The sequence below is a fragment of the Pseudochaenichthys georgianus genome, chromosome 11 (assembly GCF_902827115.2).
Source record: "Pseudochaenichthys georgianus chromosome 11, fPseGeo1.2, whole genome shotgun sequence".
NCBI lineage: Eukaryota > Metazoa > Chordata > Actinopteri > Perciformes > Channichthyidae > Pseudochaenichthys > Pseudochaenichthys georgianus.
This window is the reverse complement of record NC_047513.1, coordinates 24,442,429-24,466,587: the sequence shown is the minus strand read 5'-3', so window position 1 is coordinate 24,466,587 and position 24,159 is coordinate 24,442,429. Positions and strand designations below refer to the sequence as shown.

At 40.3% G+C, this 24,159-nt stretch overlaps 3 protein-coding genes across 7 annotated transcripts in view; 1 reads left to right on the top strand and 2 right to left on the bottom strand.

Annotated features, from left to right (window-relative positions):
* Positions 1–1,843, bottom strand: part of LOC117454747 (triple functional domain protein-like) — a 91,373-nt gene extending 89,530 nt beyond the window's left edge. For all 5 annotated transcript variants that reach the window (XR_004553020.1, XM_034093903.2, XM_071204882.1 and 2 more), the window contains exon 1: positions 1,561–1,843. Coding sequence is in view for 4 of the 5 variants with exons in the window: in XM_034093903.2 (XP_033949794.1) it covers positions 1,561–1,630 (70 nt within the window). In the remaining variant the exon portion in view is untranslated. The remainder of the gene's footprint in view (positions 1–1,560) is intronic.
* Positions 1,844–6,222: 4,379 nt separating this feature from the next.
* On the top strand, positions 6,223–11,735 carry cfap90 (cilia and flagella associated protein 90). Its single transcript, XM_034094772.1, has 3 exons — positions 6,223–6,452; positions 7,584–7,700; positions 11,499–11,735. The coding sequence occupies exons 1-3, from the start codon at positions 6,336–6,338 to the stop codon at positions 11,676–11,678; spliced, it is 414 nt and encodes a 137-aa protein (XP_033950663.1). The 5' UTR covers positions 6,223–6,335; the 3' UTR covers positions 11,679–11,735.
* A 2,179-nt stretch (positions 11,736–13,914) lies between these two features.
* The window catches only part of adcy2b (adenylate cyclase 2b (brain)), a 68,094-nt gene continuing 57,849 nt past the window's right edge, over positions 13,915–24,159 (bottom strand). Inside the window, 7 exon segments of the mRNA XM_034094604.2 lie at positions 13,915–14,633; positions 14,719–14,843; positions 14,967–15,081; positions 15,881–15,988; positions 16,653–16,799; positions 17,780–17,938; positions 23,091–23,175. Of these exon segments, the coding sequence (XP_033950495.1) occupies positions 14,481–14,633; positions 14,719–14,843; positions 14,967–15,081; positions 15,881–15,988; positions 16,653–16,799; positions 17,780–17,938; positions 23,091–23,175 (892 nt within the window). The 3' untranslated portion in view covers positions 13,915–14,480.

The following is a 24,159-nucleotide window of genomic DNA, read 5'->3' as shown; positions in this document are numbered from 1 at the left end:
GGAGGGTTATCTGGCATTTCCAAGTGCAGCCCATAAGCTCACAGACAGGCATTCACCCATGGATCACTATTTACTGCAACTGTATCTCAGGAAACTCCAATTACAAATATTGTGTTATTTTTGTACAAAACACTTACACTGATATGGACATGGAAATTAATAGAAAATAAAATATTCTTAAACATAGTTTCATAATGCAAAGTCTGCTGGGTAGAATAAAACATCTATATATTTCTCAGATCCCTTCATTTTTATTAGGACCACTTGAATTCTCATTTAAAACCCGTTTAAGAGCCATTGTTGCAGCCTTTAAAAATCACTGTAGGCCCGTGTTGGGACTTCAAGTCACAGTCCTTGCTGATTAATTAGCCTACTTAGCTATTGTTAGCGACATGAACATGCAAGTTTCCCACATATAATAATGTCTATAAGCAATAGTTCATGTGTAAATCACTGTCACTGACATTCTTGGGTGTTATAACAACCAACAGACCGTGTTATTGATAATAGGCAGCCCTTTTTGGCCTTGATAGCTATGTTGCAAAGCTAGCTTATCCTGCACAGTGCACACCCAGGCTCTATGTGCCACGCCATGTATTGTTTACATTGCTTCCACAGTTCTGCTATTTTCTGACAGCACAGAAAACGACAAACAATAAGTCATTGGGATAGTGTATTTAAAATACACCAATACTGTATTATGTTTTGTATTGAATACACATTCAAGCTGTTCAGATACACGAGAGCTTTGTCAACTCACTGGCAGGCTAGCGATGCTAAAGTAGCTAGCATGGCTAACCAAAGCAGACAGCCAGGATTCGCTGAATCTGATTCAGGATCACTAGCTCACATGCTAATACTGGAAGCTAATATTGAAACTAGTTATGAACACCCAAGTCCATTATCGGACAGCTCTGACCTGCTTATTTTCCTTCCTCTCGGCAACGTCTACATGTTATACACTGGATATATAAAACATAATATATAAGATATACGGATTTATATCTGCGTTTTCATTTTAATTAGAAAAAGTTGCTTGGATTCAATTGTGATGGGGTCGAGCTGTACGAAAAACATATGTTTGCAGTCCTTGTGTTTTCCTCTTTTCTTACATTTACTGGGTCAAAAATACACTTTACGACCTAATTTTCACACCTGTCAGTGGTGTTAACGAGTTTAAGGAGTGTCATGGAAAGATAAAAACACAGAATAATGTATTTTTAAAGAAAAGTACACGGAGAGCTTTGACAAATCTAGGGGAGGTGTCCGAAGATGGAACTTGGAAAATTAGCGATGTAGCTAACGTTGCCCTGGCTACACCACTCTGAATCAAATACTGAAGCGTCTGTTAGATAAATGCATTCAAGAAACACATGTTAAGAGATTTCCACGACTACGTTAGTCATTGCTATATGTTGTATACTTCATTCACAACAGTAATTGGGCATTTTAATCCCTATTTTTCCCTGTACGAGCACCCAATGTCCCTAATTTGTGCACCAAGAGGAGCAGCTTCTCAGTAAATACTACTCCCACTATCCATCTCCTTTTTCGGCTTACCGTTCTTGAAGAACGCCGCAATTTCTCCAGCGTCCTTCGTCGTTTCCTCCGCTCCTTCCCCGGAGCTCATGGTTGCCACAACCCGGACCTGGAGCTCAGAGTCTCCCAAGTAGATCCCCCAAAACACACGACAGAAAGATGGCACAAAATCACTTCTGTCCCGAGAAAAGCTTGATTAAAGACACGGAGACTCGTAGTAGCTAGCAGTGCCATCTGCAAACCTCCATCTTGGGGTAACGTAATTGGAAACGATCAGCCGGGGGGCACCGGGTTCCTCCTCGGAGTGAAGCCGAGGGGAGAGTAGCTGTAGCTGGGAGGAGGAGGAGGAGTAGGAGGAGGAGGAGGGAGGGGTCGCTGTTCGGTGAATCTCCGTAAGCTTTCGGAAATGTGCAGACGGTGGGTCATCAAGGACCGACGGCAGTCACCGTGTGGCCGATTTACATTGAACAAGGGTGGAAGAAGTACTCAGAAATTGTATTTAAGTCAAAGTAGAAAATACCAGACAGTAGAAATACTACAAGTAAAGTACAATAGCATTAGCATCAAAATATCTTTGAATTGAAGTGGAGTCGAAGTCAATGTTCCCTTACTTGTTTACACCACTGACAGTGAAGCATGGCATATTAAAACCAAGAGAGAAACTACAAATGGATTAGATTATTAGAACAAACCATGGCTGTCAGTAGTGATACTTATCTCAATGACAGGTTTATTGTCTATTTAAGCCAAATCCTCACTGTCACTGATGGGAAAACATCAACTTTTAGGGAAGTTTAACAGACTATGATTAATTAACTGTTGATTGTGCAAGTGGGTGAATGTTACTCATGCGTAAATGGAGGACTAGAGTGGTGAAAGCTCCCAGATACAAATAATTCAAATAGAAAAAGTCAGCTGTTTGGTTTGAAGGAATTCTTTTTATTTTCTTTGTGAGCCGAGGTGTGTTACTGAGGCCATCTGCTGGAGAAGAAAATATAAGAATAAGAAACTTTAGTTTTTTTATTGTATTGACACAAAGCATACTTCTTGTTTATTGTTCCATCCATGTTTATTGTTCCATCCTGTCTTTCAATTGGTTTTCTTACATTACATTTATTTAACCAACACTTTTATCCAAACACATGAAATAGGAACAGAGTGCCTTTTTCTTAACACCTTGGGTCTAGTCACCAAATAAGAAACTCTAACAGTTTGTGCATGTCAGGGGCCAGGGCAGGGGATGTCCAGTTTTCCAGTGATTGCACCGCACTGATTGAAAGTCTGCGGTCTAGTCAAAGCAGGATTTATTCTGACGCCTGTGTTACTGATCCAACATAATCAGGATAATGCTTCTGCTTACTTGCGGATTATTACACAGTGATCATCCACAGCTTGTTGGTTGTTACTAAGTGACATTTGGGGCCTCTTCAGCTAATGCCAAATAAATAGTTTCTGGAAGAGTCCTCCTGAGTACTGAAAGCATCAAAGTTCCCCCACACAAACTGCACTGCACAATGCTCGATATGACTTTCAGTTTTGTATATAAACCAACTGAAGTGGAAATGTAGCAGCATTAACTAGAGTGATTTATTTATGAGACAGCATTATCATTTGTTTTAACTGGGAACTCAACATAGAAAATGACCTGTAGCTGCCTGTAACATATTCATTCAACACAGTGAAGGACTGCAGAGCATATTTTATTAATTATTTAAATAATTGTTTAGCACACCTGATGGACTGTTTTTTATCTGTTCTCTCTTTGTGTGGACATGTGTGTCCTCTGTCATTATCATTGGCTTCATTGCTTATCAATACTTCATAGATGCATTAACCAAAAGCTGATAAGAACTGAACAAATATGTAATAAAATATATATAGATTGCTTTGACTGTTTACGGTCTTTTATACACATAAAATAGGTTTTATTTTGTAAATCTTGATGTATTACTTGTCATGTCCAGCAGGGGGAGGCTGATACAAGTGATCAACTCTTCTCCTCTTCCATTTAATAGTTTTGATCAAATAGCATGTACAGCATCACTGTTTTAAGTACAAGAAAACAACAAGAAAGAAGCAGATGATTCAGGAAAAAAACGGCTTTCAGGGCCTTTAACCTTGAACTTTAATAACCCTAGCATATTAGAAATAAATGGTTGTCCGGGATAGTTAAAATGGTTGTCCGGGTTAGTTAAAATAATGTTTCTGTTGCTTAATAATAGATATGACCTTCATTATCACTGATCTTTGTCCAAGGAATCCTCATTACCAGTTGAATCTGTGTTTCAGGCTTCATTGTGATACGAACTTCTTTCCAGTAAAATGTACTTTTAATAATATAAAAAAGCAATTCAATTGCCCTATACATAAAACATCATCTGAATCAGGGGAGAAAAATATGCATTATGAGAAGAAGTCTCAGCAACACTGGTACCTCCTTTTAATCAGGGCCATTGAATGACTGACCGCTACCTTCAGGTGCATTCATTCCCACTGTGTCGCTGCCAAATATATTGCCTCCTGAAATGTCAGCAGTAATTACTCCTGTGCTCAGAGACAACCTCTGAAATGAATGAAAGCAGGTGGTGATCATGCCCCCCCTCTTAGTCCACATGTCCCCCCTCTACGTCACAGTTGTTGGAAACCTCTTGAACTCTGTTGCTGATTTTTTGGCAGTTTTATCCAACATCTGGGCAGGACTGCTCTCAGTGAATTTCAAGGCTTTGTTCTGTGTGTGCGTGCATGTGCGTGCGTGTGTGTGTGTGTGTGTGTGTGTGTGTGTGTGTGTGTGTGTGTGTGTGTGTGAGTGTGTGTGTAAAATAACAAAACTGTTTTTAAAATGTTGAATAAAAAATATACTGGTTTTATCAGCATACTCACAATTCTCTTTTCCGTTTATAAATGTTCCAAATATAATATTTATATAATACATCTCTACATAGTGCTGAGGGACTGTGAGATTATTTATAGTCTATTTGAAGCCCCAGCAATTGGACTTTCTTGTCACCTATAACTGAAACACATATTCCACACTGTGCTCGAGGCAAAGTCTTTCCAGGGCTATAAATTGATTCTGCAGCAGATGCAGGGAGAGACCTTTGAAGGACCTTGAATTAAGTGTTATTAGAATAAAAGAAGACAATGGTGCAGGGATGACTATTTTGTAAAAACTCAATCAGCTAACAGACAATTTAATAGGTATTTTCCTTATGATGGAAGATATTTTGTTACTTTATCGAAGACATATGTATAATTTTACAACAGTTCGATACGTTTTTCAAAAGGTCAACCTATACACTTGTGCATCACCTACTCCCTATTGAACTTTAGTTAAAGATATATCAATACAAATCAATAACATACTGAACATAGATACGTGAGTTACTCATTAGTTAGGTTATTATCTCATAAATCAGTTTCATATACAAATTGGAATTTAGCAATCATCTTATGAGGGTCACCCAAAGTTGCCAAGTGAAAATAATGGAAGCGTTATCAAGAATTTATGGTAAAAGCATAGCAGCTGTAACAACTACCTTAATAAACCCAGGAGTGGCTTTCCTCTTTCCGCTGCTTTTTTTTTTTATTCTTGTGCCTCATGAAAAGGGGTGCATTAGAAACGATTATCAGGTCATATCATAAATTGTGCCTTTCACAATTTCAAATAATGAAAATGTGGAGAAAGGAAAAAAATAATTCAACAAATGTATTTAGAGGACAAAAGCAGCATTGGTTGGCTAGTATTCTCACACATTGATTTAATAACAATGGACATCTCAATGTGTTCATGCTTCAATGTAAGGACATTTAAGATAAGACTTTATTTATCCCGAAGGAAATTGTTGTGCCAGAGTAACAAAAATACAATAAACACAGCAGCACACAGCAAAACTGTACACTAAAAGTGCAGTAAAAAGAGCAATTAAACATCTACAGAAAACATGAAACATAGATGGTCACACAATCAATGCAATTATTAGCAGTATTTAGTAGGGCAAAAAATAAAACGTAGTGGCAGTTACGTAATTGCACGTTATCATAGCATATTATTAATAATATTGCACATGTTATATAGCAGAGAGATTTGAAGAGATGTTCAGATACAGAGGTAACTAAAATATGGACAATACCAATAAAAAAGAAGACAAAAAATACATTTTATAATGCCACGGTTACTAACTGAAAGATCTCGATAGCTGTTTTGCTTAAAACATTAGAAGTGACATATCCTTTTTTATGTATTAATTCATTAATACAGGAAAGTTGGCCGAACACTTTTTCTATAAATATGGAATTTCCCCCAAAAATGTAATAAATAGTTCTATGATATTCAGTATTTTTTAATCTCATATTGACAAAAATATAGCATGAATTCAAATATATTCATATTCAGTTTATTTTAGCTGCATAGATCCATAACTTTCTTATATAGGCCTACAGTGAACACATCTGAGTTTTTCTTTTCCACAGAAATCACTCTTCATATCAAATACACATCTTTCTATAATGTTGTTTGTTAAAATGTAGACACTTCCTTTATCTTGCATTTATTTAAACATTTAACATGCTTGTATTCTTGATGAAGTGATAGTAACATAGCTAAGTGTTTTCCCAATACATTTGTAAAAGGAATTTTTAGTTTGAATCTCTAAAGTACAAACAAACAAAGAGCCCATGAGGGCAACATGTCAGTATCCTAGCGACCACAGACGCCAGTCCTTTGCCTCTATTAACTGGGGGATTCAGCTTGATCTTTTTAGCTTTACTAACTATAATAAGTGTTTTTAACCGAAAAGATGGACGTTTCCCTCGAGGCAAAAACCAAACCACTTGCCCTCTTGTCTCCCTTCAGTTTTATCCCACCACGACGAAAGGACCCAAAGGAAATGTCGTTTTATAACCAAGACTCCAAGGTAACGTGGTGGAATTTGAACTGTTGTTGCTATTCAAGCTAGCTCTAGCTAACGAATCATCGCGATATTGTGACAATATCAAGCAGAAAACATGTTTGAATTGTATTCCCATCGGCCACACTGTCCACACACAGTAGATAATCTAATAATATTTGAAAAGTATTGGGTGATCTGGACAGAAGATGTCAGGGTAGTTTGTTAAAGCTAAAGCTAACTAGTTTAATTTCAAATGTTTTCTTTTTTAAAACATCACCTGCACTTCTTTTCCATATAAACAAACATACGTGATGTTAAAAGACACAAGAAGAACCATTTTATACATGCAACTGTAATACTATTTCTCAAATGCACTACAGATACAATTGTGCTCCAAGGATAAAGAGTACACTGTAGTGATCACTGGTTGACATAATTCACCACGGAACTGTGGGGTTGTTGTTGTATCCCCGGTGGGGATGCCCTCGACCTTGTTGGGCCCCTACCCTCTCCTGCGGCCCCGCCCTCCTCGGCCCCTGTGGTGCTTCCTCCCGGACCTATGTCCCGGACGCGAGGATTGTGTCCATGGTTGAATTCTGGGGGGGCTCGCTTGTGTAGTGATCACTGGTTGACATAATTCACCACGGAACTGTGGGGTAGGGGTATTGTTTCCGCACGGACATATGCTACCTGTATATATTGTGTGCCCTCCTGGCTTTTCTTTCTCTTGTCTACTCGGACTGCAAGCCAGCAACATGTCCTTTTCTGCTCCTCATTAAAGTTCCCTTTTGCACCTTCGATGCACCGCCTCCGACTCCTATCTCTCGGCACTACAACATTAGAGTTTATTATAACCTATTAAGGCGATTGACGTCACTTCATTTAGAAATACATTTGCAGAAACAATTCAAGTTAGTTGATAAACGTTAAAGTAGTTTTAGAAGGAGATGGAAAGATCATGAACCTTTGTCCAACAATGTTATAACACTCTGACAACAGAAAACTACACCATTGTATTTTCTTTGTTTTCTTTGTTTAACTTGATTTGAAGAGGTTGTTTGGATAATTGCTTTAATTTGACCCCTTTTCTCCTTCAGCCAAATGAGCATTTAGGACGCACTAGTGTTTGAATGATCACTGTCTTCGTATTTAAAGGTCCTGGAAGTTTCCATGTACGACCAAGTGTTCAACCAGACCGGGAGCTACGACATGAGGCTGCACCGAGATGACAGGAAACACCATAAAGGGACAGGGCTGGACATAAATGAGGAGGTAATGATCACACTTTAAACTGGTTAAGCTTGCTGATGAGCTCCAACTTATGATTATAACAAGTGTCTGGCCTGGACTCAGTAAAATATTAGTATTGTTTGTCCTATTTAGGGAAAATTGTCTCTATGTTTCTGTTGTTCAGAACTCCTGAATTTATTTCACTTATGCAGATTTTACATACCATAATAACATCTGTTATCAGTGGTTATTCTTTGATAACATTTCATGTACACGTAACAAACATAGGAACATGTATATAGCCCTAAACATATTTGTTTATATGATTCTTAAATGTCTCTCATATTAATGGTGGGGCAAAGACACACATACTTGAAAACAGAAGCTTTAGATGATATTTTACATACAGCTTCTATATTTCGAAATGTTCCATATGAACCGTGTGGTAAGTGACACATACATCTAAGTTGTATGACATCTGTTGATGGCCATTTCATCTCCACAGAGGAATTATTTATGTCCAGTAAACTGGCTCATAGAGTTTCTGGGTCCCTGAAAGCAGAGAGGGTGTCAAAATAACACGTGCACGCACACACGCTCAAATGCAAACTCAAACACACACACACACACACACACACACACAGTGGAGTTTATAATTACAGTGAGTCAAGAGGCTTTCTGGCAGTGATGGTGACAGCTCCCTCTGAATGTAGATGTTTCTGTTCAGGACTTCACATTTGAATGTGAATTAAAAACTATTTTTTGTACAAACTATTCAGAGGATAATGGCAGCATGTTATTATTTGATCCTGTCACTAATGGCAATAGAAAACCCTGCAGTGAAGGGAGGTACGGTCTATTCTGAAAAGAGTAAGCCGGACCTCCCTAAACTAAAAGGATCTAAGTCAGGGGTGTCCAAACTTTTTTCACCGAAGGCCAGATACAGAAAAATATACGAAGGGCTGGGCCACTCGCTAGAAGTGAGGTATATTGCCTTATAAGTTAAATTATAAGTTAGCAAAATCAATCAAATGTAGGTAAGTTATGATCTCCATTTACTTTGCTACAAAAAGTGTTTAGCTCATTCCTTAAAACAGAAGCCTCAGATTGATTGTAATAAGGGGAAACAGGAAGCGTATACGTCAAGCTTGTTATGTAAATAAGTTATTGGGCTTTATTCTTATCAACTTAGATTTGTTTCCAACTTTAATTGACTGAATTTATTTGAAAAGTGGGTTTGTTAACACATGAATACTACTACGTGATATATTTTTACATATATATTTAAGAAATACAATATAAGAAAAGCACAAGTTTAATTTGTGGGCCATATTGTTACGGTGTATGTTGGAAGCAGGACCCAAATGCAGATATAAACTGAAAAAACTCCTTTATTTCAAGGCTAGGGCTAGGGATATAAACAAAGACAAAACAGAACACTCACCGACGACCTAGTCATGACACAAGACGAACCGACATTGAACACTGGGAGACAGGGGAATTTAAACACAGGGTAACTAGACACAGGTGGGAACAATCAGGGGTGGGGCCAACACTGATGAGCACAGGAGACACACAAGGAGTGACAGGTGAAAACAAAACTAGGGCCAACAGGGTGGGTGGAGGGGGTCTGGAGGACGGGACTGAACTGACCGCCCAGGGGCACGGCAGAGGACCAGGAAGGGGTCTCGGGCGGACGGCCCGGGGGCAAGGCAGAGGACCAGGAAGGGGTCTCGGGCGGACGGCCCGGGGGCAAGGCAGAGGACCAGGAAGGGGTCTCGGGCGGACGGCCCGGGGGCAAGGCAGAGGACCAGGAACGGGTCTCGGGCGGACGGCCCGGGGGTAAGGTAGAAGCCGAGAAGGGGGACTCGGGCGGACGGCCCGGGGGCAAGACAAAGTCCAAGGTGGGGGTTATGGAGGGGCGAAGGCCACCGCGGCCGGGAAAGTCAGGGGGCCGGGCTCGAGGGCGAAGGCCGTGACTCTCAGGGGCCAGGGATCGAGGGTGAAGGCCGTGGCTCTCAGGGGACCGGGATTGAGGGTGAAGACTCCGGCTCTCAGAGGGCCGGGCTCGAGGGCGAAGACCGGACAGCTCCGGAGGCCGGGCAGGAACCGGAGGCCGGGCAGGAAAGCGCTGATGGGACAGCTTCGGAGACCGGGCAGGACCCGGTGTCGGCCGGACAGAAACCGGAGCCGGTCGGACAGGCTTCGGCAGGATCCCCCACGGAAGTAAACCAGGAGTTGGCAGGAACCCCGGCGAGACAGGTGATGGACATGGGGCTGGCAGGGCCCCCGGTAGAACCTCCAACGGCACGGGATATAGGGTTGGCAGGACCCCCGGCAGGGGAGTGGACGGCGGGACCTCCAACGAGAAAGGAGAAGGAGCTGGCAGGCCCCCCGGCAGGAGAGTAGACGGCGGGACCTCCAACTGGACAGGACATGGAGCTGGCAGGACCCCCGGAAGGAGAGTAGACGGCGGGACCTCCAACGGGACAGGACAAAGGGTTGGCAGGACCTCCGGCAGAGGAGTAGTCGACGGAGCCCCCAACGGGACAGGACCCGGAGTAGGGACCCGAGAGGAGACTCGAGAGGGGAACCAAGGGGGAACTCGAGAGGAGACTCGATAGGAGACTCGAGAGGAGACTCGAGAGGGGAACCAAGGGAGAACTCGAGAGGGGACTCGAGAGGGGACTCGAGAGGGGACTCGAGAGGGGAACTAGAGGAGGGACGAGAGGAGGGACTAAAGGAGGCACTAGAGCAGGGACTAAAGGAGGGACTAGAGGAGGGACTCGAGAAGTGACTAGAGGAGGGACTAGAGAAGGGGACTCGAGAGGGGACTCGAGAGGAGGGACCGAGAGGAGGGACCGAGAGGAGGGACTAGAGCAGGGACTAAAGGAGGGACTAGAGGAGGGACTAGAGGAGGGACTAGAGGAGGGGACTCCAGAGGGGACTGGAGAGGGGACTGTGGCAGCTGGGTCCGGAAACCTGGCAGTAAGGTCCGGAGCGGAAGCCTGGACCCTGGCTGTGTAAGCCAGGTGATCCAGTATGGACGCAAAGCTGCGTGGGCCGGTACTGGAGCATTGAGGCATGGCTGCGAGCTTGGCTTTGCGCCTCCTTCTCTTAGCAGCCGCCTGTGGCATCAAAAAAGCTGAATCCACTGGGTCCATCTTTGGTTGGTTCGTAATGTTACGGTGTATGTTGGAAGCAGGACCCAAATGCAGATATAAACTGAAAAAACTCCTTTATTTCAAGGCTAGGGCTAGGGATATAAACAAAGACAAAACAGAACACTCACCGACGACCTAGTCATGACACAAGACGAACCGACATTGAACACTGGGAGACAGGGGAATTTAAACACAGGGTAACTAGACACAGGTGGGAACAATCAGGGGTGGGGCCAACACTGATGAGCACAGGAGACACACAAGGAGTGACAGGTGAAAACAATCAGACAACTAGACACACCAGGGAACTAACGACGGGAGGAAAAACACAGGGAAAAGGACCAGACAATATACAAGGAGGAAAATACCCATAACCAGACATACAAAACTACAAACGTGACAAAACATGAGAATCCTGACACATATTCCATTATACTTTTTGAATTTGCCGAGGGCCAATTCAAAATGGTCCGTGTGCCGCATTTGGCCCCCAGGCCGTAGTTTGGACACCCCTGATCAAAGTTTTCAAAAATGTGTCCGGGTCAGACTGGGTTATTATATGCAATACATTTCCTAATTCCATTTTCTGTTTCCTAATTTAACATGGATGAGTGTCAAGCCAAGATTTGTTTAATTCACTTATTTATTCTGTATCTTTTGGCCTGATCGTCTCCAGGAGAAGTTGCGGATCGTCCCGGTGCGCTCCTCTGCAGAGTACGGCCGTCGCCCTGTTCCCGCCCTCTACCAACCGGGCCGGCAGCACTCTCGTGTCGCTTGCACAAAAGCCGAATTTTTCATGAAAAACGGGATCACCTGGAATGTGGCACAGGCATACGGATCAGTGGTCCCTATTTGAAAGTATCATAAAATAAGATGAAAGTGAAAATAATAAAACAGTGTTGCAGCCTGTAGATTTCAGTTGAATTGATGAAAATTAGAATTGAGCAAACTTTAATTAGGTTACACTTCATTCTGATACATTCATTATGGTTATAAGCAAAACAATTGTTATTTAAATTGACATTTTCCATCAAAATACGAGAAGATATTAAGAGAGTGACATTTCCTAGGAAGCTCAAGCTATGTTCTTGTTTGAAGCTAAAATTGCTCCATCAGTACCAGTGTTATTTAAGCTTAAGGTGGAACACATCCAAAATGTCTTCCAGTTATTGCATCTCGACATTGCACCATATTAAAGATCAGTCTGTTCAGATTTCTGCCTTCAGTAAAATGACGGCTTTTATATAAGACACTGAATGTTCTGGATGAAAGGCATATTGTGGATTTTTACAGACAGGATTTCTCTCTTTTTACTTACAGAGAGACAAAAGTTATCCACATAAAATGTACAAGTTACAAAGTATTTGGTCACCCTTTCTTTATGTAAAAACCCATCTTAATCCACATCAATAACCTCTTTAATTTGAAAGATTCCTTTTTATAAATACTAAACCTGTGCAACTAAGACCAACCTCTTACATAATGTTTTTTTTTTAACATTGACATCTCTTACATTTTTCTTCCTTTGTTCTCTGGTAGAAATAGAGCATGTATTCTTAGAAAGGACACAGTATTTGAATCTGTTTCTTTGTTAGAACAGCAGTGTTTATTTAAGGGGTGAGTAAATTGGAAATGTTGTTGCATGAAGTGGACAAAACACTTTCTAAAACAATGGTTTCACACCTCCATTAGAGATTCATCCTGAGAGATGTCTGCTGTAAAAGTAGCTCATTACATCACAGTCCATTTCAGTTGGACAGTCTTTATTATAATTACTGTTCTAACTTACAGAACATATCTGATGATAGTGTTCATACTAAAAAATACAGTATTATTGATTATTTGCATTTGTAAACCAGAGGGTATTTTAATAAATGAGATATTTACATTTACACTAATATAGTATCATGTTAAATTTAAAGGAAAACATTGACATTTGGAGAAATAAGCATCTTTAATAATAGATTATCTATCCATTGCTATAGATTTCCATTGTATTTCCCCCAAAATGGCTTCTATTGCTTTAAAAATAGATCCTATGCTATTAAAGAAACTGTTGTTCACGTAGACTATAACATGATTGTCTGATATAATAGATGCTAGTATAGTAGCTACTGTTAAAGTAGGGGTCAGTATTACTAATGCATTCTGAATAGAGTGCCACAGTGACGCGTCCTAAAACCCGGAAGTAACCTTCTTCCGGTTCCCTCGACAAAAAAGCAATGCAATTTCTCTATAGGATTTTGGAAAATAGGTCGAAATAGGGTCATATCTATCGATCATAAATCTATCGATTAGATTTATGATTCGAAAATTATAAAAGTAGGGTAGACATGTGGAGATTATCCGGCTGAACAAAACGTGATCCGTCTCTTAAATGTGTCTCAACCACAGACCTTATTTCGAGCTATTTTCCAAAATCCTATGGAGAAATTGCATTGCTTTTTTGTCGAGGGAACCGGAAGGAGTTTACTTCCGGGTTTTAGGACGCGTCACTGTGGCACTCTATTATCTAATGAAATAAATCAGCTGATCAGACAAGCTTAGAAAAAAGGCCCCCACTCACCTTCCTTAGTTTTGATCATTTACTGAATGCCTAAGGGATTATGACTGTCATATTTGATCTCATAGACACACAGTGGAGCCAAGATAGTTTAATATTTCTGTTTGATATAACTCAGACTGTAACAAATACATACAAAATGTCTGTCGTAATATGTGTCTGACTCTGGAAAAGTTGGAAAAACAGCGAATACTTCTTGTATCTCTGACTTCATCACACATATTTAAGCTCTTCTTTGTGATCTTTTCATAATGCATGTACTATTTTTTCTTCTGATCACTGAGCCTCCCCTTAAACTGTCTTTTTGCATTTAAAAATCTCTACAATAAATAAGTATGCCAAATGAAAACCTGTGTTATCTCCAATCATTCAAACCAAAGATGATAACAGATGTTATTTAATGTGATGCTTCTTTCAAACTGCACTTGTTTTTAAAGCACTAAAACAAACCCACAAAGACAGCAGACGTCAATTTATATACAAATGTTTAATGAATAACAAAAGGATGTCAGTGGACATTACACACATTGCTGTTGGTCTGGTTCTAAGTGGATTATATATAAAAAAAACTTTCTCTAAAGCTCTTAAGCTATAAATACAATTCACAGGTTTTGGCAAACTATCCATCGCACCCTAAAAGACAATTAGCTGTTTTAACATCCATTTAGGATGAAATGGAACAAACCGGCTCACAGTGCCAAACAGGCAGATATATAAAAATAACACACAGCTCTGCAGGCAGCTCAAGTAGAAGGCTCTGAAGCTCTGCAACACTGGCACTTAGCTCCACACCACTACTACTATACAGACGGGCGGCTGCGGTCCTTGAGAGCAAACCTCTTTTTAGTCAGGCACTCCTTTAGTCAGTGAAGAGACTCCTCAGGGCAACGTCTTGGTCGAGTTTATAAAAAAATCCAGAGTGCAGCGTTGAAGGACTGCGACATTTCACCTCTACGTTGTGATGCTATTGCTAAAGACAAAACTGCTTCTCAACAATCGTGTATCCAATGTAGGCTGCTGCTGGTAATGGGTTTAAGTTACGGCGCATTAAATATCTACGGCCACTTCGCATATGATTGTTTTTGTTCTGCCCGCTCAAGGCATCACAGTTCCTTGTGAAAGAGATCGGGTCATCTCCGTGTGGACAAAGAAGGTCTTCAGCTCTCCTTTGCCCTTCACGTTAATGATGCCCCGACACGAACACATGTACCCGAGTGTGGATAAGATGTGATTCGTCTCCTCTGTTACCTGCACAGGAAGAAGGAAACATGACTAGAATAGAAAGTTCTCTATCACGCTGCAAGACCTTTAATGTGGAAAGAGAGACCCTCACTTGTATTTTTCCCAGAACCCCCGTGGTCTCCATCCTACTGGCCACGTTCACACTGTTTCCCCAGATGTCGTACTGAGGTTTCTGGGCCCCGATGACCCCTGCGATCACTGGCCCGTGGTTTATACCTAGCAATACCAAATCACAAATATAATGGATCATTCTCCTAAATTATTAAGTATTCTAAGCATTACTTTTGCATTAAAATGGGACATTTCTGCTGATAATTCGCCGTGAAGACATTTTCTCACCAATTCTGAGTCTGAAGTCGTTGAAGGAGTGTTTGTTGATGACATCTAGCTTCCCCACAAGAGCAAAGGCAAACTCCACCATGGTGCCAATGTGCATGTTCTGTCGGTCATGTTCCTAAAAATGCATGGGGGAGAAAATGAGGTAATGCGTCATTATGAGCACCCCAATATCATGCAGTGGAATAATCATTGGTTGCGTCTTTGAAATTCAACTTTTGCATCCCGTCGCATCTTCAATCAAGTTTTCTTTGACTGGCTTTTTAAAAAAAACATTATCTTGATGCCACCTTCAAATAAAACTGGACTATTTTATTAAGTTTGGACCATGTGTTCAACCCAGGTTTTCCCTGTATGGCATTTTAAATATTATTCTTCCCAGAGTTACAAAAAACGACTAAGAATTTAGAGTTAAATCTGCCTCACGTGCGGTACTACAATGGGAGGCTTGACAGGTGAAGTAACATTTAATGGGGAAAGGGATCTTAGCAAATGGTCAATTTATCAGATTCCCTACAGGCATTAAAGAGATTTGGTTTTAAAATAAAAATGTGCTGCCGCCTCTGTGAGTGCTGATCTAGTTTGCTTCCAGTGAAAACACTCATGTATTCAAATGAGCACAGTTATGAATTACTGGTGCCTAAATGTTATGTGTAGCACATTTTAAGGGCAACCCACACAAAGCAAATAAACACATTTTGATGCTTAATCTTCATTCTGTTTTGTAGCCATAAATGACAAATGACAATATTTTTGAATATGAGATCAAGCTGCCAAAACTACTTGGCCCTCTGTTTTCGCAAAAAGGCTCTTGTTCTCTGTTCTGTTATCCAAATATGAACTCAAATAAAAGCTTGACAGTAGGAGTCCTATCACATGCAATGTCAGTGTGTGTGACAATGTGTGTAAGATCATGCCTGTGCGCACTCTGGTCCCGGAGTCACATTCAGTCCAGTTGCAGCCATGTAGGTGCTGCCGATGGTTTTTATCTTCTCCACTCCGCTGAACTTTGGTTTGGACAGCAGCTGAGGAAAAATGACACACACAAGCGTAAAAACACGGCATGTCTCTGCCGAAACGGCTTTATTGGTGTTTACTGGTATCTACCTACAAAATGTCAGTTATAGGGACATGGAACAACAATGAATAGAAACAAAATGACCATAAAGCAACACAAAATGATTTAAACAAGACTCAAAAAGACTACCAAAAACATTGAGACGCAAACATAATTAAAAATGAATATAAAGTGATAAAAAACAAGCACAAAATATTCAAAATGAATTTAAGTCTCATTACAATGACAGAAACTGACTAGGAAGAGACACAAAAGGGCTATAAAAGGACATAAAGCAAAAGAGACACAGAACTGTGTGTGTACATGTGATGATTGAATATGAATGTGATTCCTTCTCCATTCTGAACAGACACAAATGACTTCAAAGGGAAAAAAAGACTACAAAAAGACAAAATTGACCACAAAGAGACTTAAAATGCCTACAACGCTAGAAAAGGGGACACAAAAACCACAGAAAGATGCTGATACAAGACACATGACATGACTACAAAGAGACACAAAGAGGGACGATGACTTGAGAGCATAATCATTCAGTGTGGCTGTGTCTCAGAAAAAGATTATTTATTTCCACATTGTCAGATGGCAGGATTATCAGAGTGAGAGGGGTTTACCTCATCAAAGTCTGCTATGATCTCGTTGAGAAGACGGAGGCACTCCAGTCCCTCCTTATTGACATCAGACTCGGTATAAAACTCTTTGAAGTCCGGGATGGAGGCGAACATCACACACACAGACTCGTAGGACTGATGATAAAGGTCCTGATAACGAGAGGGAGGAGATAACAGCTGGATGTGTTGTATTGATCGAGCACTGAAAGAAAGTAAAGAGTCCCAAGCACAGAGGGAAGATCTATGGGCTGAATACCTGACACTGATCAATTACGGCGTTTCTTTAAATAAATAAAATGACACTTTAATCATTTCTGTCAGGGCACAGGGTCACTGCAGCAGCAAGATAGCAACAGCATCCATCACAGGAAAGACAGGATTCAGAGCAGATTAAATGAGGGTCCCGAGAGTGCAACTTAAAATGGACCAAATAAAAAAAATTGGAAAGGTGGCCAACATCAGTTCAGGAAGGGTTAGCATGCAAAAGCAGGAGAGCATGAAAAAAATGATACTGTACTGAGAAGTATGTATGGCAGTATAAACTCCCTACTTTCAATTCATTATTTTAAGCCGTTATCGCGATATTTCTTAGCAAATTGTCTCTCGTTCATTTGTGTCTATTCTCAAGAAAATAAAAAAGGCCAGTTTCTGAAGATAACAACATAATTATGGGATTGGAAAATGTATGTTTTGTTGATTTGAGATTACAATTTATTTTGTTGCATAAACCCTTAAGTAAAACTTGATCTGACATTTAACATCAGTTGTTAAAGTTGTTGCTATTTAACTATACAGTAGCACATGTTTAATGATGGTTAATACTAAACATATATTACAAAACAATAAAATAAATAAGGGTGGCTTAAATTCAATTACTTATTGATACTGTACATGTAATAATCAAAATGTCTCAATAACTTCATGTAGATCTCAGCTAGCTAAAAGGGTTGTGTCTCCAGCTACACATTATACAACCATATCATTGCAAAAGCAAATAAGCATATTCTTTTTAAAATATTCCTATAACTTACAATCATAAATACATGTTTTAATAAATAAAACCTGAAAGATAAATACCGCAGCTCAACATATAGGAAAAAAGACTGTACTGTCTTTTCTTGAATATTCACCTCGTTTTTCCAGTTGCGTCCCAGGAAGTGTTCGGCGACGTGTGCAGGTAAAACGTTCTCCAGCAGAACCCGGTTGAGGTTCTCCATGGTTTCGATCTCCTCACACTCCCTCTTGAACTTGTCCCTCCACAGGAAGTCCAACCTACAGTAATATTCATTCTGTTACAGGAGGACACAGAGTAAAGAGACACCTGTGTCATTCACACCAGCACTCTTCTCCAATGCTAACGGACACTTTATGAATCTACAGGTGAAGAAAAGAAACTGACCACATTTCATTTTTCAAGTTAAATTCTGATGTATTCAGCTACAGAAATGTGTACAAGACATGAGTGCACTCTCATGTCTTGTACACAATTGAAGTGTTATTTGTCATGAAACAGAATAGCACAATTGGTGTGCACTTAAGTGGTATCCGGAAGTAGCTTAAAGTGTATGTGAAATATAATAGTGATGTATTGTAAGTATGCTTCTGTAGCACATAACCCAGTACTTGCAGTGGTAACAGTATTGTACTTAAAATACACTTCTATTCTGTAGCACTTCTACATTATAGTATCATAACATTATACTTCAAATACATGGATTTATGGTGCTTAAATTGTGATAGAACCTTACAAAAATACATTTTTATTAACATAATAGCACAATTTAAGTATTGAATACAGTCAGAAAGTGCATTTGAAGTTAATTTGAAATATAACGTGTGTGCTTGAATACGTTTGTTCAAAACACACTTATACACTACTATGCATTGAGCTGAATACCCTTTTAAGTATATTTCAAACACCCTGGTAATATAATATAATTGTACTTAAAGTGTGTTTGGAATGCACACGAATCATGATTTAACTGGTGTACTTTAGTAGACTTAAAGTTTACATAAAGTTGTGCCAATTTAGCACACAATTTACACTTCAAGTATACTCAACTAATGCTTAAGTAGTACTCAAGTACAACTTGAGTACACTTTAGTATACTTGAATGCGACAAAAATAGTACATTTATCCTAAAAGTGCACTTAGTACATTCTTTAAAAAGTATAATTTAAGCATAATGTTTTTTTACCCGGGTGTGTCTTAAATATTTATATCATTTGCCATTCAATGAAAAATGTATAGGATTTCAGGGAAAACGTAACCAACTGAAACTTAAGGACTTGATTGGTATTCATGATAAAAAAGCCCCTCTCTCATGGCTCAAGGAAAAAGAAAAGAAGCAGGACTGTTTTGCATAAAAGGTAGCCACTGCTTCTATTTTTTATAATGTTTCATGCTTGAGGGAGTTTTCTTTCTTGCGGGGTCAAAACATCCCACGAGTGTGTTTGTGCATAAGACAGAGTCCCTTGAACACACCATCATTATGCTCCTGCATATCTGAAACCTCCAGGCTACCTGTGGGCTGCTGGCCCTTAAAGTGAGTGTGTGTGTGTGTGTGTGTGTGTGTGTGTGTGTGTGTGTGTGTGTGTGTGTGTGTGTGTGTGTGTGCGTGTGCGTGTGCGTGTGTGGGTGTGAGAGCAGTTTTGGCCTCCTGTGAGATGTATTTGATGTGTGTAGTTAGCAGTCTGAAAGAAATGTGCACTGAACACTTTTTCCCTCGAGATGGAAGAGGTGGCAGTACATGTCTCCATCAGTGAAGCCCATATGCTCTGTGCTGGAATGTTTTGCTTTAGTGTTGAGCCTGGGACTGAAATGGAAATAAAGATAGCATAGAATAGAAATAATGGTGTGGATCATTTGTGTATGAATATCAGGCATCCGGAGTAACGGAATACTAAGAACCGCGTTACGTAGATGTCAGATGTACTTGTGCACATATTTTAACGATCCACAGCACACGTCTCACACAGTCGCCTCTAAAAATACTTTTACTGGGTGTAGAATTCGTCATTTTTCTGTCTTTCAGGCACAGAAAGTAGAACAACTTTCCAGCTCATAAAGATTGTTCTCTTTGGAGAGAGGCATCCCAGCATGAAAAGCCGGTTTGCAGGATATGAGGAACTGCAACTGCTTCAGATTGGTGTGATACAGGATCCACCATGAAATCTGCATGTAGGTTAATTTAATTTAATTGAACTGCCGCTGCTCCGGTAACACTAATGTGCCAAATGATTAACATCCTTGGAGGATGACAGCATATCGCTGCTGGAAGGCAGAACTCACAGACTATGCTGCTGTGTTTCCTTTTTCTGTTCTGAATAATAATAAAAAAAGTAGGATCTTTAGGATAACAAATGCCAGTCTTGAGACCCAAAATTCATCAAAATCAGCCCGGATCAGGAGTACAAATATGGCCACTTCCAGGTTAGTGTTAATTTCGTTGACTAAAACAATGACGAAATATGTTCGTCAACGACCTTTTTTTCCATGACGAAAACGAGACGATGACGAGACGGCACTGACGGCAGTAAACAATAACTGTAACAAAATCATCATGCAATATCGTTGACGAAAAGTGACGAGACGAAAATGTAGTTTACTAAATAAAAACTATGCCAACATCTCTCTTTACTTTCGTTGACGAAAAATGAGGAGACGAAATATTATCAAAGATAACGTTACATCTCTGATAGTCAGTTTTCTCCCAGCAGTTCCACTTCCGGTGCTGCGGAAGAGCAGCAGCTGTGTCTGTGCTGCGCGCGGCGGTACATTTGAATTACACCGGGCAGCGGCACACTGTTAACGTGAAAGACTCGGGTCTAACTCGTGGTCTAACTAACCTTATTTAACAGAAAATAAAATGGCAACAACAGGGCTTAGGAGCAGTGGTCGCGTTAACCGAATACCCCCGTCAGCGCGAGTGAGTGATACATTGTGCACTCGACGGATTATGACGGAAACGATCCTGTCCGTCAAAATGACTGACAACGAAAAAGTCTAAAGACACCACTGCTTGGGAGAAAGAAACGATGTGATATTTGGGCCCTTTTTCGCTACAATGAGGCGGAGAAAAAAAGCGAATGCATTGTTTTATCAGAAGGGAAGCAATGTGGCCAAAACACAGCTGGTAAAAACACCACAAACCTGACCAGATACTCTCTGCAAAGCTTCTTTCTTAATCATTCAACCTGTGTTTTTCATCATTAAGGACAAGATAATCTTATTTATTTATATACTAAAATGACAAATTATTGGTTTTGGCTAGACTAGTTTGACTGAAATGTTCTATATAATCTGATGACTAAAAAAGTAGACTAAAATAATTAGTTTTCTTTGACTAAAATAAGACTAAAATGCTCAGACTTTTAGTCGACTAAATCTTGAATAAAATGTTTACTGTTTTAGTCGACTAAAATAAGACTAAAATGCTCAGACTTTTAGTCGACTAAAACTTGACTAAATAAAAACAGGATGAAGGTGACTAAATATGACTAAAACTAAAAAGGAAATTTAACAAAGGACTAAGACTAAAACTAAATAAAAAAATAGCTGACGAAATTAACACTATTCCAGGTTCAAACTGCCATTTTTTTATCCTGAAAATGTAAGAAATTGATTCATCACCCCCAAAACCACTGCAAAATATTCCAAATCGGCCAAACCATTGTTTAACTATTGTCTGCATATGCTAATTAATGCTGATAAATGCACCTTATGATAATTGTGCAAATTGACCAACATATGCAAATAAGTAACCGACAGTTTCTATGTGCTAGGGACCCCTTCTTTACGTTTCTAATATACAACTTTGGGGTGCTCAACACTTCCAAGTTCACAATAGGACTATATGAGCTGGCAAACAGACTATAATACTGTTGAGTAATGCAACTGAAAAGGGAATTAGAAAAAGTATTGGAATATATTTTAAAGCACCCCCTACCCTGATATGTGTGTACAGTTTGAGCACTTGCCTCTCTTGCAGAAAGAGGAACGTCCTCCCGGAGTTTAGAAAGTAGGCCATTTAGAAACCTGCTAACTAGTCTGTAAATTAGCTTTGCTCCATCGCGCATCTGTTCTCCTAACCTGCTTTCTCCTCCCTCTGACTAAATGGCCAAGTAAACATCTCATTAGGGATGACGATGAAAATGTAGCAAATGTGTTTATAGCAGGATACAAGTTCATTAAAAGGATGTTCTCATACGCAGCACCTATTGACGTACTTCTGCGTCAAGGGATTCCAGAGACGTCACTTCTTACACCTTTCGACCTGTTTCCAGAAATATTTTGAGGATAATGGATGAAGCATTTCAATGCACTCATTTATACCCAAACAGCATTTGGGAAGGACAAACCAAATGAATCCTGGGAGACGCTGATAAGAGAGCATACCGGAATAAGATATGACAGTGATAAATTGTTTACCACGGCAAAGTTGTGTTTCCAAAATAAATGCTCCCCTCCCTTCTGGTGACCTAGATTGAGCACAACACATGGAGCTGTTTGGACCCATTGGTGTTCTCAGGGGAGCCCCAGTCTTGGGTACAGAAGCTCTGGGGGGAGTCCTTCTATCCTGAACATCTGTGTTGGGGTCAGAGATGATGGATGGTACCCCAGGAAAGATGAAACGCGCACACCAAATCTGTGTCAGCTGAGTTTTGCTCTCACATGAAGCAAGGATGTTGGACACAGAAGAGATGGAGGAGGCAGTGGGCCAGACTGGCTGCTCCAATGCGACAGAAATGTCAATCTGAAATATTTTGAGCATTTCTGAACCAAATCTTTGAAGGCAGGTTCACATGCTCTGTTTCAAGTGTCTCACAAATGTCTCCACATGCAGAGTTGTTTCGCAAAACAACTTTAAATGACGCACTGGACAGAGGTCGCGTTAACCGAATATTTTCCGTCTATGACGGATTTTTTTTAACAATGACGGACAAATCTGAAAGCAGTCCGTCATTTTGACAGATTAGAACAAACTCGGAACAGCGCCAAAGTTTCCCCGCAGCGAGGCTCCGGTGTTATGCCGTGTTATGCATGCCCTCCAAAAAGGAAATTATACCGTTTCCAAACCTAACTGTGCCGTACAAATCATTGAAATGTCTGAGTTTTGGCTTTACGCTGTGCACGCTCCCGCGAGGTGCAGCAGCCATGCATAACACGGCGCATGTGAACTGTCCCTCCCCCCCCCCCATTGACAGTTCACGAGCATGCTCCCCCCCCCCCCTCGTCAGAGTTGTGTAAAGGCCGACGGGTAATTCTGGATTTTGACAGAAGTTTTACGATCCTGTCCGTCAAAATGACGGGCAGTGAAAAAGTCTAGCGCAACCTCTGGCACTGGATGACCTAATAAGATCTTACTATGGCTATTATTATTATTCTTATCACAGATGTAGTTATTTCATTGTGGTGGATTTTTCAAGAAGACTACTGACCTGCCTGGCTAATACCAGTAAGGTGATGAAGAAGATGAAGAGAGACACAGAGCCCATCGTCTTCAGATCCTTCAGCACTCCTGGTCTGGACACAGAGGTAGAGACAAAACAATATATCAATGTTGATCATGTGGGGCCAAATCGGACGATCTTGTATAATCAACAAATTCCGTTAAGATGTTCTACTTTTCTTTTTACAGAGGACCGTTAACTCGCTTACTTGATGTTGCTGTTAGGTGAAGGGATCACTAATATTAAAAATCAGTTTTACACATTTTAAACAGTGAGCTAACATTTAGATAAAAGTTGAAAAAATGTGCTTAAAGTTCGAGGATAAACCGTTGAAATAGTACATTTTAAAGCTAGCTTAAAGTTAAACAGTTGATATAGTTAGCTTACAGTTAGCTATAAGTAATGGACAAACCATTGAAATATATAGCTTATAGTTAGCTAAAAGTAATTCATTAACATTTGAAATAGTAAGCTACAAGTTAGCCAGTATTCTCAAAAGTTTAAATAGAAAGGAAAGGTGGCTAACATTTACAAAGTGATTCTTATACTGCTAGCTTTCTTGGACTACTAGTCTAACCTGACCATTTGTCTATTTGCTTTTTATTTACCACGGTCTAACAATTCTATGTACCGTATGTCCCAATCCTTTGGCAGTACACTCTTCATGCTAATAAAGTCAAGGTTGGAGTTGGAAAAAACGTTTTCCACAGTCTTTCTAACAGCTCTTAAAACTGTTTGCAGAAAGGGATTTCTTCAGCAGTGAGACTCCAGCTGTCAGTTAAAAGCCAGATATAATTTCAGCTCCATCAACACAAACTGCTTTCACTCTGCCACTCATCCTCCTTCTTTCCAGCAGTTGCACTTGATTGACAGGGATTTGGCATATTGCTACCTCAGCTATAATCTATCCCTGAAGACTCGAGTCTCATTAGTGATTTTAATCCGCTCTGCTCGACTGATGTGAGCAGGCTGCAGGGTCAAAGGGGGGGTCGAAAGGGTTTCACACAGAAATTGTGACCTCAACTAATTATGGTTATAAGAGGAGAGAGAGTGTGTG

Coding starts and splice junctions, on each gene's coding strand:
- cfap90 (XM_034094772.1), top strand. CDS start 6,336: ATGGACGTTTCCCTCGAGGCAAAAACCAAACCACTTGCCCTCTTGTCT. Junction 6,453..7,583: donor TTTATAACCAAGACTCCAAG/GTAACGTGGTGG, acceptor TCGTATTTAAAG/GTCCTGGAAGTTTCCATGTA. Junction 7,701..11,498: donor GGCTGGACATAAATGAGGAG/GTAATGATCACA, acceptor GATCGTCTCCAG/GAGAAGTTGCGGATCGTCCC.